The 13,470-nt window shown below is 43.1% G+C and overlaps 1 protein-coding gene across 1 annotated transcript in view; it reads right to left on the minus strand.

Moving 5' to 3' along the window:
- Positions 1 to 12,892, minus strand: part of RIC8B (RIC8 guanine nucleotide exchange factor B) — a 32,683-nt gene extending 19,791 nt beyond the window's left edge. The window contains exons 1-3 of the mRNA XM_039571339.1: positions 12,765 to 12,892; positions 9,491 to 9,538; positions 1,080 to 1,688 (exon numbers count right to left, since the gene is read on the minus strand). Of these exons, the coding sequence (XP_039427273.1) occupies positions 1,080 to 1,688; positions 9,491 to 9,538; positions 12,765 to 12,878 (771 nt within the window). The 5' untranslated portion in view covers positions 12,879 to 12,892. The remainder of the gene's footprint in view (positions 1 to 1,079; positions 1,689 to 9,490; positions 9,539 to 12,764) is intronic.
- Between the last annotated feature and the right edge of the window lie 578 nt (positions 12,893 to 13,470).

Genomic DNA, 13,470 nt, shown 5'->3' on the forward strand with positions numbered 1-13,470 from the left:
GGTCGAAGTTGGGACTATACACAGAAGAAAGAAAGCTCACTTTCTTTGTATTTCCTTAACTCAAATATTAGCTTCTCTGATCCCTCCGTCACTGAATCTTAAATTTCAGGATTTCTTATTCACCATATCCTTGAGACATTAAAGCAAAGAATAAACTTCAGACTTTTCTCAAGTTTTACATTCCTTAAAGTTATAATTAATGTCTTATTTGCTGTTTAGTCCAATGCACTAAAGAGAACAATTATTTGCGAGTTTTAACTACTGTAGAATTTTGATCAGCTTTATATGCTGCATATTTACAATGCGCAGTGACAAGTAAACAACACTGTTCTAGAGACTATGATGTGGACTAAAAAGAAAGGTTCCCTACATAATTCTTCTGCTGTAGCACAGACTCTGTTTATTCAGCAAAGTTATCCTGGTAATTTCTGTTTATAAATTAAAGGATGCAACACATAGGAAGCACAGTTATCTAAGGAAAAAAAAGATCTGATGTAATAATGAAAACAAACCAAGATAAACCTTATTCATAAGACATAACAATGAAACTGTATTTGGTTCTTGTACTTGATCTCATCTTAAAAGATAATGTTTAAGTCCAAAGCTGGTGTTGGGAGAATGGGCCAAAGATATTAAAAACAGTACCACTCTTTCATCAGTTATTTGTTAAAAATGAGAGTTGATGTACTTATCATAAAACAGACAAAACCTAGGGAGTCCTGTCAGCTCTATCTAATACCCTATTGCCATGGTCCACAACCTCCAGAGATGCAGCCCTCTGGTACACTTAGATTAAGAAGGTTTTCCTAGCTAGCTAATTATTAGTGAACAACATTTATTTTCTTTTGGAAATCTAAGACTTTTATGAAATAGTATTTTTTGCATTTTTGTATTCAAAAACATACAGTTTTAACTTGCATTAGGCAAGCCAAACTGTTCTCCCACTACACAGAAAATGCATGGATAAAATTTTTTGCCCAAGTAGTAACAGGAACAATAAGTGCCTCTTGTCTATCTACCTGCTGGTTCTTGCAGGCTAAACAAAATCAATTGAAAAAAGCACTTCAGCTAAGCCTTACCTTACTGTGGACATTCCAACTGTCAAGTGTTACATTAAATAGAGCCTTTAGTGCCTCAATGGCACAATCTGTCTCTTGCAAAGATAGAGGAGGCCTGTCACGATCTTCTGCTGCTTTATATTCTTCTGTCCATCTTACACTCAGGGAACTCTCCAAAGCCTGAGTCAAAACTTGCACCCCTTGTAGTTCCTGACGCAACTGTGCCCTAATATCTGTGTGCAGAAGTGACAAGAGGAAGAGCAGACGCAAATCAAAGCATTTAATGTCATCAACCAGCTGCTGGTCCTTACATTTCTGCAGAAGGTTGCAGAGCATCGCTGCAAGATTCAGTTCCAAACTGAGCTTCTGTGCAACTGAACTATTAAAAATTATGTTACAGAGGCATTTTAAGGCTTCTACTATCACAGGAAATTCAGATACTCTCTCCAAAGGATCTTCCACAGTGTCCAGCTTTGCTAGCTTCATAAGGATCTGCATGTTCCTCTTTGTGGTTACAGGCACTAAAACCTTCTTGTCCCTGGAGAGAATCCGGAGGGCCTCCAGGCAGGCAACTTGACATGAAGTTTTTGTGTCTTTTTCAAGGATGTTCAGAATTCCCTCACACAGTTTCTAGGCAAACACAACAAAGAAAAAGGGAACAGTTTTAGTGTCAAAATATTGGTGGCAATAAGAAACTACTTTGCTAAGCTTCCATATAACTTTTGAGGTTTTATCTGACTTGAGAAACTAGGTATTCCATATTAGCTCTTCAAAATATGAACTGTTACAAAAGGCCTCCAGAGAGCACCAAAAGCGGTTTTCCTCATGGATACAACCCAAATACATCAACATCTGCAAAAGCATTAAGCCAAAATGGCAGCTGTTACCCACCACTGCCAGTTACAGTATCAGGACTAAAAACTCCAGAAGAGTAACAGAGCTAGAGAGAAGTGAAAGGTTTTAAAAATACATAAAAGTACAACAGTCCCACCTACAACACCTGCAGAATTTTAAGTTCAGGTTGTTTCAGTCAGGAGGCTGGGGGAAAAAGAAACCAAAATAAGTGCTACTTAACATACAAGGATTAGTACTCCATGTTTGTGTGGCCACTTCAACCTAATTGACACACTTCTGCCATTTCAAGTAAGACTCTTAGAAATATCACCTCTGACAGATACATAATGCAGTTTTACTTGAAGACAGACTATAGCAGTTTTACCAAGCCAGCAAAACTGCTGCTTTATCAACACAGATTGCTCCTGATGTCAAAATAGTTCACGGATTCTTTATACCAACAGGACTGCAAGGGTAAACAATCATATAAATGCAGCATGAGAAAGTACAACACTCCAGTAATCTGCAGATCAGAACTGTAACATCTGAATTACAGAAGTATTGCCTTTTATAAGACAGAAATGCACAATCAATCAAAAGGGGAAAAAGGCCAGAAGGGACTGCTTGATGTGAGAGGACTCCAATGGGTTTTTATGCCTTAAGCTCAAGACAACACTACTCCTCGTGGGTACTAGCATCAGAAGTATAGTCACAAAGAAGTTCCCAATACAATATAAACTGGACTGTACCTCCCAGGACAGTTCCTCCATGCTTCCACCTCCCCAGCTTGGTGTCTTGACCATCAACATTAATAAACTACCAAAGGAGCCAGAGCAGCAACTGGGTTGAATAGCACTAGCGCAGAAGTCTGCTTAGGACCCGAAATTCATATTGTGATCTCAGGCAGTCTGTGTCAAGAAAGTGATTACAAAAAGCATAGGAATACTAGTAAAGTATAAAGTAGTTCTTGAGGAATGGACTCTGGAATTCCACTTTTCACCATCACCACCACAATGAAAAGGTGGGGAGCACAGAAGCCCATGACCCTGGCACAAAGCTCAAAACAAAGGTTCCACTTGGGACATCTAAGCCAATATTATTACTGTGATGACTTAGAATTAAAGCCAAAATTTAAAAAAAAAAAAACCAACAACAAACATTAAGTCTAAAGCACATCTAGAACAGACACTCCAGAAGAATAAGGGAGAAAACACCACAAGATTTCAACTTGTTTTCTTTTAACTTCAACAATGTTAAAAGAAAATCTGTAAACAAAGTCAAACAGCAGGAACTCACAATATGATTTCCAGTATGCTTGTCCTGGGGTTAAGCCCACCCAAAAGCACCATCCAGACAACCAAGATCTTGGCTGCATCTCCACACCCCTGACTAGACTAATTCAGTAAGAGTTTGAAAACAAGGAATGAGCTCCTCCTCTTACTATCACACAGGCAACATAAGAAATTTTTATCAGAGTATCAGAGACACCACAACACTACAGACCCCACATGTGACCACCTGTACAGGCATATAGGTCCTTACTGTGGCTGGAAAAACATACTCAAGTACAGAGTTCTCAGAGTTCCTCACCATTAACCTAATGCTGCTCACACAGATCTGCACAACTCCCTGACTTAAGCATGGTATGCTAGACCTGCACTAAATATTTCTGAAGGTGGCATCTTTGAAGTGTTCCTAAAAATGCCTAGGAAACACAAAATGACCAGTTTAGATCCACAGTCAAATTACCAAGTCACAACTCGACTTCTTACAAGAGTTCACTTCCTATTGCTAAGAGAGTCTTCCATACAATTAACTCTGCTTTGCAAGCTGAAGTGTGGAGTCTGTTTGGTTTTGAGGAATAACACAGAAGTGAATGGACAGTTCACAGCACTTCAGAAAAATGCCAGTTTGTGTTTAAGCATTTCCAGCTAGAAGTTACTGTCTTCCTTGTTGGTATCAGCTGCTACAAGATGGCCTGTAACAATTAATCCAAATTCTGAACACCCGTTTGATTACAAAGATACCAAGCCTCTCAAATTCTGAATGATTTTTTAATTCTTTTTTCTATAAGTTACGCACCTGCTGCTATGGAAGTGTCACTGCAAAATGTCAAAAGCACTGCAGGAGGGATCCCAAAGGGCAGCAACCTCCTGCTGACTTGCTATGAGAGGTGGAAGTCTAACCTTCCCTCCATACAGTAAAAGACAAGTAATTTAATTAAAAAATACAAAATCATCTCCTGGCTTCAAACCTTAGTGAAACGCAGCACCCAGAGAGTTTTAACTCTGAACAGTTGTACTAGAGAGAGATATTAAATAGAACTTTTTTTTTTTTTTTTTTTTGAGATTTAGCAACCTGCTTACAGCTTAACTTCTGACAAAGTTCTCTGGAGTTAGAGCCAGTGAGCCATTCAGAGTGATTTTAGAGGAATCAGCAATCAGTTAGGATATCTGTGACAGTGAACCACTGCTGGCTGATCCCAAGAGCCATCAGCAGCTCAGGAAAAGCTACAGTATCTGATTATAATTGCAGAGCTATCCATGGAAAATTCTGAAGATGCACCCTACTAGGAAATTGCCTTGGAGACAACTAAAACCAAATGCCATACAGCACATTTTCTGTTTTGGCCTTGATGGTACAAGGGAAACAATACACAGAGTGAAGAGAAACAGGAAGAGATGTGACCACAAAAGCATTATTATGCTTTTAATTTTCTTTAGGTGGTGCTCTTTCTACCACCCTGTAGGCCATTAGCATGGCATAAACTAAGGGGCACAGATTTCATTTATATGGTTGGAAATGAAAGCAAGTGAAAATTCAGACAGGAAGGTACCTCCCCCTTCCACAACATGGATGATAATTGTTCTAGTTTCAGTTGCTTTGTTGCTACCCTTTAAGTCACTGCAAGATTTTCACATTTCTTTGTTTGGGGTTCTGTCCTTCTGACATCCAGATAACATTTTGACTTTCATCAACCATGCTACAGCAAGAATTGTTTTTTATATACTTGTTCACAGACTCAAGGCAGTTTCTAGTTTTAACTTTTTTTATTGTAAAAGCCATTCATTTCTCTGAAATTCAAGATTTTTCAGCTTTTGTGCTAATAGTAAGATTAACACAGAACAATACACACCATTCCTTTTGTCTATGCTGTAGTGTTAAATCTTGTGTTAAAACAGGAATGCCACAAAAACCCATTTGTCATCTTGTTTTGACATATAAGCTATTAACCTATTTTGGTTCTTTATCCTGACAGCATAAAGTCTTGATGCTAAGAAGCAACACAGCCCAGTAGAAAAAGACCTCTCCTGACATACAAGAGACCTGTGTTTTCTCCCTTGCTCATCCACAGACCTGCTGTGTGGCTTTGGGCCAATATAATTTCTTTACTTCCATTATCTTCCACCATCTTTATTCACAGGCGGATTAGACTGGGGGGAGGGGAGAGGACAGGAAGGAAAGGAAAGGGGAGTACAACTCTTTAGTTTCTGTGCTTAAGTTTCTATTAGGTTTCAGAGCTAAGCATCCAAGACATTGAGGAAGGAAGCCCAAGGATATTCGAAACATTAGTTAAAGCTCCCCCTGGAAGCCAAGACAACATTTATAGAACATGTATCATCAAGTGTGCTGAATAACAGACAATTAGATAATCTCCCCTGAGAAGGCCACGACAAATTTTTGCCTAGTCTTTGTGGACAGATGTGGGTGGGGAGGGAAGGTGGATACTTGTATTCCTTGAGGATTCAGCCCGCTTCACTCGAGCACTGCTTTGTTGAGCCCGCACTGACAGCAGGAGGTTGGCTGTTTGGCAGGAGCCTGCCAGCTCTGACATGGCACAGCTCCAAGTCAAAGGTTTGAACATGTGAGAGCACGACAGTTCTGCAGGTGAGGTGAGGAGCACACCGAGCAATCCCTGTTGTCAGAACTGGTGGATTAAACACCTGCTTCACAGTCACAGAAAGGTGAAGTCCTGGGCAGCTGCACTCACAGCAGCCCTCCTTGCTCACCTTACTGGACAGGGAGAGGGAGAACGCTTTTACCCTCTGTAATCCTGTGGTGAAAGAAGGGTGTTAAAAGGAGAGATTGGTTTCACTGGCTTGTCATGAACCTTAAGAGGTTTCAGTAAAAGCTGAAAAATGCTGGATGGGAATGGGCAGGACCAGAGGGAATTAGAACAAACGCTCAGTATTAATGAAGGATACTTAGCACTTTTTTCCTCTTACAGACTGGTACTCCCTTAAGGGGTTTTGGTGAAGTCAGAACAATAACAACAGCAACTAATACTAAGCTACCACACAGTGTGCCCACAGGAGAACCTGAGCCTATTATTTTTACAGGACACTCACTAACAGACTTTAAAAGCTTGCCACAAATTTACTGGGAGGAAAAAAACTGTGCCTTGGTGGCTGCAGGAACCTTCAGACCTCCCTGAAGCTTCACAGTGTCAAAAGCACTATCTAAGAATGAGGTTCTAAGATTTAGAGCATGACAGCATCTTGCTCCATCAACATACTTCATTCCTCCCATCCTTCCAGAGTTAAGGTACGGTACTGTCCACAGACTTAGAGAATCTCCCCACATCATGAATTTAATTTGTAGAGAAAGCGCCATGATACATTTGATATGATTTACCACCAGCTATTTCAACACCTTGAAAACACTCTGCAATGCAAGGGGAAAAGACTGTTTTGGCGATTTTCTTCCCACAGAATTTTAGATCCATCATGTTCAAATTGAACCTGGACAATAACTCAAGGACACTGGTCTCAAATTCTGAAGATTTCTATCAGAGATCCAGCACAGTAAGCTGGACCTGATACAGGAGAAATCAGATGTTGCAAGTACTACAAATGGTGAAGCAGACAAAAAGGTATGGAGCTGAAGAAGAAACAGCTCAATCATTTCAGGTAAGAATACGGCTTGTAAGTCATATTCTTACATTTGGCTGCTGCTTCCCCTTTTTCCCCTTCCTCTCACAAACTCAGTGCCTCCATGCAATTTAAAAAGCCTTACTTGCCATCTTGGACAGATTTACTTTGTCTGTTATATCACAGCAAACAGCACTGTAGCAACTTCCAGCTGTGGAATGCTGTGGCCAAGCAGGCAGTCAGTGCTGACAGACATTTCCAGGGCACAGACAGTACTGTAATTTTCTTACCATTTGAAGTCTGTAAACAGCACAAATGTGTTGCTATTTCAGAAGCAGTATTTGGCCCTGACATAGTATAAATAATGGAGAGCAAAGCTATTAAATAAGGATCAAGTGGTCCAAAAAACCCTTTCCTTTTTGTATTAGGACATGTGAGCTTGAGCTGAAGCACCTGCTGTGCCACAGAGAGGGAGACACTATGCCTGACAACTCTCTCCAAGGTGACTGCCTGGTCAAGTTTAACAGATACTAATTCTCTGGAGTGGATTCCAGAACAGACCTAAAGAACCAACTGTTTGTCTCAACCATGCCACGGTGCTGTGAAGTGTTGCAGTTCTGAAGACTCAACTTTTTCCAGCAAAACACCATCAACAACTTCTTGATTGCTTGAGACAAATATTTTAGATTTCTAAGAGATCGTTATGCTCCTCAGACACAACCCCGCTGCCGCAATTTCAGCTGCTTTTTCAGAACACATTTACTTCTGGTTGGCAATTTCTATACTGTTTACACCCAGAAACTGAAAACAGGCTTCCAGAAATTCATATTTTTTATTGGTATATAACAAGTTAAGAAGGATTGGCACTGACTTGATGTGCCTGGTATCTGAAGGGACCTTACAATACGACACAGATTTCCATCTGATTTATATCCATAACACTCATGACAGATAGGACAATGCAGACACATACACCATTAAACAAACAACCAGGACAAGTACAAGGACAGCTCACATTACAATCTTGTGTTTTTATCACCCCGTGATGTATTACAGTCCTGTGGCTATGTCCAGACAAACAAGCATTACCTCTCTTCCTGCCTTCTAGAGGACACAATCTACTTTCCTCCTGGAATTCAGTACCACAAACCCACTGCTGATTTAGTTAGGCCATAGCCTAAAGCATCATGCTTTGATAGCCATAGATCACTGCAGAACAATTTACTCTGTTCAGTTTACCCAGCTTCTAGTTAAGCCATAGTTTTGCCCTTTCTACCTTTTGTATTTTCAGCATGTCCCTGGTGTGTATGGGTTGTTAAAAACAAAAAAAAAAAACAAACACCCTAAAAAAACCAAACCCAACCATCCACAGGGAAAAAAAAAATCCTTATACTGTATACCTTACAAACACCCCTCCAAACTCATTGTCTTTATTTGGCTTTTGCCAGTCTGGCTTCTGCTCTCTTCTCCTTTCCTATGTTCTGTAGCTGGCAATCAATATCTCAGACTAGACATTTGCTCATTTGCAGTGTAAAAAGGGATGGTAGGGACAGTGAGGGAACAGAGGCAAGAACACCAAATTGGGATCCCAGCTGAGCTCTTCTGCAGATCAGAAGGGACACACACAGCCCACCACCACATCACTGAGATCACTGAGTGCCAGTTTCGAGTAAAGCCACAGATAAAGCAAAGCTAAGAGGTCTCTGGGTCCTCTGTGTTATAAGGAATTGCAACTGAAGATTACAGTACAAACAAGTGACGGGTTTGCAAATGCAAAAGACTGCCAGACTTATCATCCCACACATTTCTACCACAAAAAGCCCCTTAAAATATTTAGATTTTGCATAAAATCATGAAATGAAACGATGTGCACCCTATTTTAGACAAGCTATCCTTGGTAGGAACCTTGCAATTCTGATTTCAAGCTCTGAGTTTATTTCAGAAACAGCAGAAACATACAGCCTCATTCACTAATGAACATTTTCTGAATAAATATGCAAATCAGCCCCAAAGCTAATTACACAACGGAAAGGAAGGGGCTTGTTATTACATATTACACCCTAAAAATAATAGGAAAAAATAAAACCAATCCATGTCCTAGCTTTAAATGCAAGGCTGTGGATGGATCCCAAGGGATGTGTTAAGCCCTGACACACCTGTACAGCTCAATACACATTTCCCATCTTTGACACCTGACATGCACGTACCACATCTCACTGATTACAGCCACCTTTGGAATAATAGGCTTCTGCAACCCTGTCTTCCTTACATCTTAATAGCTTTCTTCTGTACTTATCCCTTCATCTTAATCTCTAGTAGTCTTTAAGCATCTCACATAGACAAGAAATACATCTGTCCTACTGCTACCTGCTGAGAAGAGAGAAAATTGAAAAATCTATTGCAAAATTTTATCTCAGTAGATATTGAAGAGTATCTTTACCCTTATTCCTCTACCTCATCTCAAATCTGTACCCAGCAAAATAATTTATGGGCTTTTCTGTAACTACTTTCATTCAAGAGTGGGGGCTTTGCTAGTGGAATTTCTCTTTCAGAAAAAAAAGGGAATTTGTAGTTGTCACGTCTCTTGGACTGAAGAAGCAAAAATTAAAATATAACTTTATACTCATTGCTTGCACCATTTCACAATGGCAGCTAAGTTAAGAGACTGCCTTTACTCTTTTATACTTCTACATTGAGATATGCAGCTCAACAGCCTATTTTACTCACCTTTCTTTTGTCTTCATCTGCAGGATCGAATCTGAAAGTAGCCCGATTCTGTAAGTAAAAACAACAGTTTGTGTTTGTTACGTGCACAGCAGCTGATGAAGAGGCAATACCTGCAAAACTATTAAAAACTTCAGGAGCCTTGTTAAACCAAGCCTCAGATAATGAGGCTACAACCACATCACCCTTTTCCCATCCTCCCCCACAGCAAAAGCTTCAGTAAGTGACTCCAATGAAGAGTTTCACATCTACTACTGGTGCAGAGCAACCTTTTATCTGTGGGATGTGAGTCAACCACCTCACATATAGCACTTGACAGGGTGAAAAATGAGAGAGATTGCCTTGTGTTTTACACACATCTCATTGCTCAGGTTCTTCCCCGAGCAGATCTTGCTGATCAGCTTTTGACTGCTCTGACTGTCCCAAACCAGAACCACCACAGCATCACCTTGCCCAGAAAACAAGTAGTACAAATCAAGTAAGCCTTGCTACAAGAACTACCAGTTTCTGTGATCTGGCAATTTCCAAAACACCTTACCAAGGTATTTGTTTCTCTGGTAGAAGATAGACATGGTCTAACAACAAGTCCTTATTTTTTATTAAACACTTCAAATAGCAGTTGGGTCTAGTTCTATGTTAGTATCCTGAAGAATGCTATTAGTGGAATATTACTTATACGGCAAAAGTTATTATGACAGTCAAAGAAAACAGCACTAATACCAGACAGTTCTCTTAACATTTTAATACTTCCAGTCTAAATAAATGATCAAGAATGATGAGCAGCTTCCAAAAAAAAAAAATTTCTATTCTACTCAATTTCTACTCAATTCTCTCTCAATTTCTACTTCTAATATGCAACTTACTACATCATGGAAGCGACTGGAAAACAAAAGTGACTTTCCAGAGCACATTCATGGGCCTCTTACCTTTCATGACCCAAACTCACGATTACACAGAAAGGCCTTGGACATCTACCCAACCACCAAAGGTTACCAACATCAGTTAGAGCTTTTAGGATGGCAGGAAAGTCATTCCCTTCTTCTCTCAATGGTGGGCAAATAATTCCCATCCTCTGTCTTACAGGGCTCCCGACTGGACCACAGGAGATCAGCAACATGCCAATCAAGAGCAGGTGAGCATTAAATGATGAGCAATTAACCAAGAGAATGCAAACTTTACGTTTGCACATGAACATTTTTGCAAATTTACAGAAGCGCTGTAGTGAGAGCAAGAAGCCTAAGCACTAGAGGAGATCTGGAATAATCACTGCAAATTGGACAGCACAGAGAAGCACCAACAGATCTATTCATTTCTCTCATTATAGTTATTCTACAGCCACCTGCACCTTGGAACTACACTTGATCCATCCTTTTTTTTTTTTTTTTCAATTAAAGCATATTTAATTTGTTATTTGGAAAAAAGCTAAGGAAACCTAAAGCCCTGGAACCTGGAGTACTCTGCTCAGTCTCTGCTGGCCCACAAAGCGTCAGTAACAAAGTGTACAGAAAAGAGATGCAGGAAATATGATTAAAAAGTTCTAGGAAGAAACACAGTAAAGCAATGGCATATTGAGACAGTACTAAGAGCTCCCCATCCCACTCCAAAAGAGGTATTTAGCTACACATTTAACTCTAATACTTCACTCAAATACTTGAAATGTCAGAATAGAAGCTGCACAAGCTCTCACTGTGTCCTTGAGAATTCAACTCAAGCCTAAATAATTCATCTGGGAAAGCTGCTGAGCAGGCATAAAATCCAGTACAGCAAAATTAAGAAATTATGCTTGTGCATGGCTTTTTGACAGAACACATTTAACACAGGGTCATTTTGAAGAGTAAGGACAGAGATAAAAGGTTCCTTCAATCAGAATCATTCCTCTGTACCTCCCAGGTCAGCAAGTTAAAACAGATGTGTCTCACGAACTCCTGATCTACCAATCCTTCAGAGAAAGTGCCCTGTAGCTCCATCAGTCTCTACCTTTGAATTCCAAATGCACAAAGGCAGCCTATGTCAAGGCTGTTGCCCAAGCTTCTACAAGCTCCAGTTTGAGTGAAGAAATCAACTCCTGCCATTGTTAGATGTAAAACATAGTGCACTTAAGACAGCAAATTTCAGGACACCTCTTGGAGGCTGAAGAATACCCACATCACATCCACATTCATTTGGCTTCACCCCTAATAACAAAGCTATGAAACTTTAATTAAAAATCTGAATGCTCTTTCCCATAAGAGATTCCTAAATTTCAGTCAACAGTTAGTTCAACATGACTGCACTTAAATTACAGGCAAAGCCAAACTCTGAGTCAGTACCAGCTTTACAGACCTGTGTATCAGCCACACAAGCATCTACACAAAGGGCAGACACCTGATGGGTTGAGACATAATCTTTGAAAATGGACTATACTGCTCTACTAAAATCTAGGTGGATAAAAAATACAAAAATCCACCCAATATCTATTCTCACTCTGATTTTCACTTTCCTGCATTAGCAGGAAACCCCCTCACTTCTTGACTGAGCATACACATATCAAGCTGCAGCAGCAGTAAACCCTTACTACTTTTTCATACCTGCCAGCATTAAAAGCTAAACCTGCTCTAAGCTATCTTCCCTTTTCGTTTTGCTTGGCCAGAAACACGGAAAAATGAAGTGAGGTTTGTCAGCCCATTTCACACACCCCCCCTGTCCCTGCACGCTGTACACGGCCACACAGGCGATGGCAAGGCCTCTCTATTGCCGGTGACAAAGGGCTGCCCACAAAGGGCAGCACCTCAGGCAGGTGGGCAGGTACCCAAGAGACTTCAGTGTTATTCTGTCCAGCCCCTGCCCAGTGGCACACGTAGGTTAAAGGACTTCTGAGGCAAATGTACGCTATCAAATAGCTCCTTTTACAGCCCGATCGCCGATAACCCACACTGCCCACTGGACGCGTAGAACGCAAGACCGAAGGTGCCGGGGGCCGAGCCTAGCAATGGGCTTTGTGCTCCCTTGGGAGCCTGCTTTCCTCTAGGCACTGCCCTGGCTCTCCGCCCCGGCAGTGCCGCGGTGCCCTGCACGGCCTGCGGGCGGGAAGCGCACGGGAAGGGCCGGGAGGCTGCGCCGGGCAGGGGCCGTGGCGGGCAGGGGCATAGCGGTGAAGCGGTGAGCGCTGGGGACCCGCCGCAGAGCCGAGCCCAGGGAGCAGCGGGACTCTGCCGGCGGCGCTGCCGATGTCGGGCGGGGCGGGGCGGCGACACCGCCGGGGGAGCGGCGCAGAGGGGAGGGGGATGGGACCCGTTACCTCCTCGTTGTACCGCGCCAGGACGCGCTCCACCGCCTCGGCGCCGCCGCCGCGCCCCTCCACAGCCTCCAGCACCGCGCCCAACTCGGGGCCCGGCTCCGCGCCCGGCTCCATGCCCGACCGCCCCGCTCCGCCCCACCCGGCGCCGCCGACAGCGGCCGCCCCGCCCGCGCGCCCCGCGCCCCCTGACGCGCCCGACGCTCCCCGCGGAAGCCGCCCGAACCGGCAGGCACCGTCCGCGCGCCATTGGCTGGAGGGGCCGGCGGCACCCACCCCCGAGCCCTCCTATTGGCTGCCGTCCCGCCGGCCGGCCGTTGCGGAGAGAGGACTACATCTCCCAGCATGCCGAACGGCGCGGCCCGCGGCGGGGCGAGCGGGGCTTTGTTGCCCTGGGGCACGATGGGTGCTGCAGTCCGCGCCCACAGCCCCGAGGGCTCCCGCCGAGAGGAGCGGCGGCAGCGCGTTCTCCGGACGCTCAGCGGCACAGGGCACTGCCCGGGGCATCCCTCCCTCCTCCTTGGGCTTGTCCGATCGTGTGCTCTCTGCGACCTGCCCTGTCCACCCCGTGTCTGTCGCTAGGCGAAAGGCTGCCAAAACCAGGGCTGGCCGCTTTTTCTGGAGCTTTTAGGTCATTAGGCTCCCGCGGCGGGCGAAGCCTGTGTGTGTTCCCTGAAGCGGGGCTTCGCTACAGCGTGTCGCGGCAAAA

The sequence above is a fragment of the Corvus cornix genome, chromosome 1A (assembly GCF_000738735.6).
Source record: "Corvus cornix cornix isolate S_Up_H32 chromosome 1A, ASM73873v5, whole genome shotgun sequence".
Lineage (NCBI taxonomy): Eukaryota > Metazoa > Chordata > Aves > Passeriformes > Corvidae > Corvus > Corvus cornix.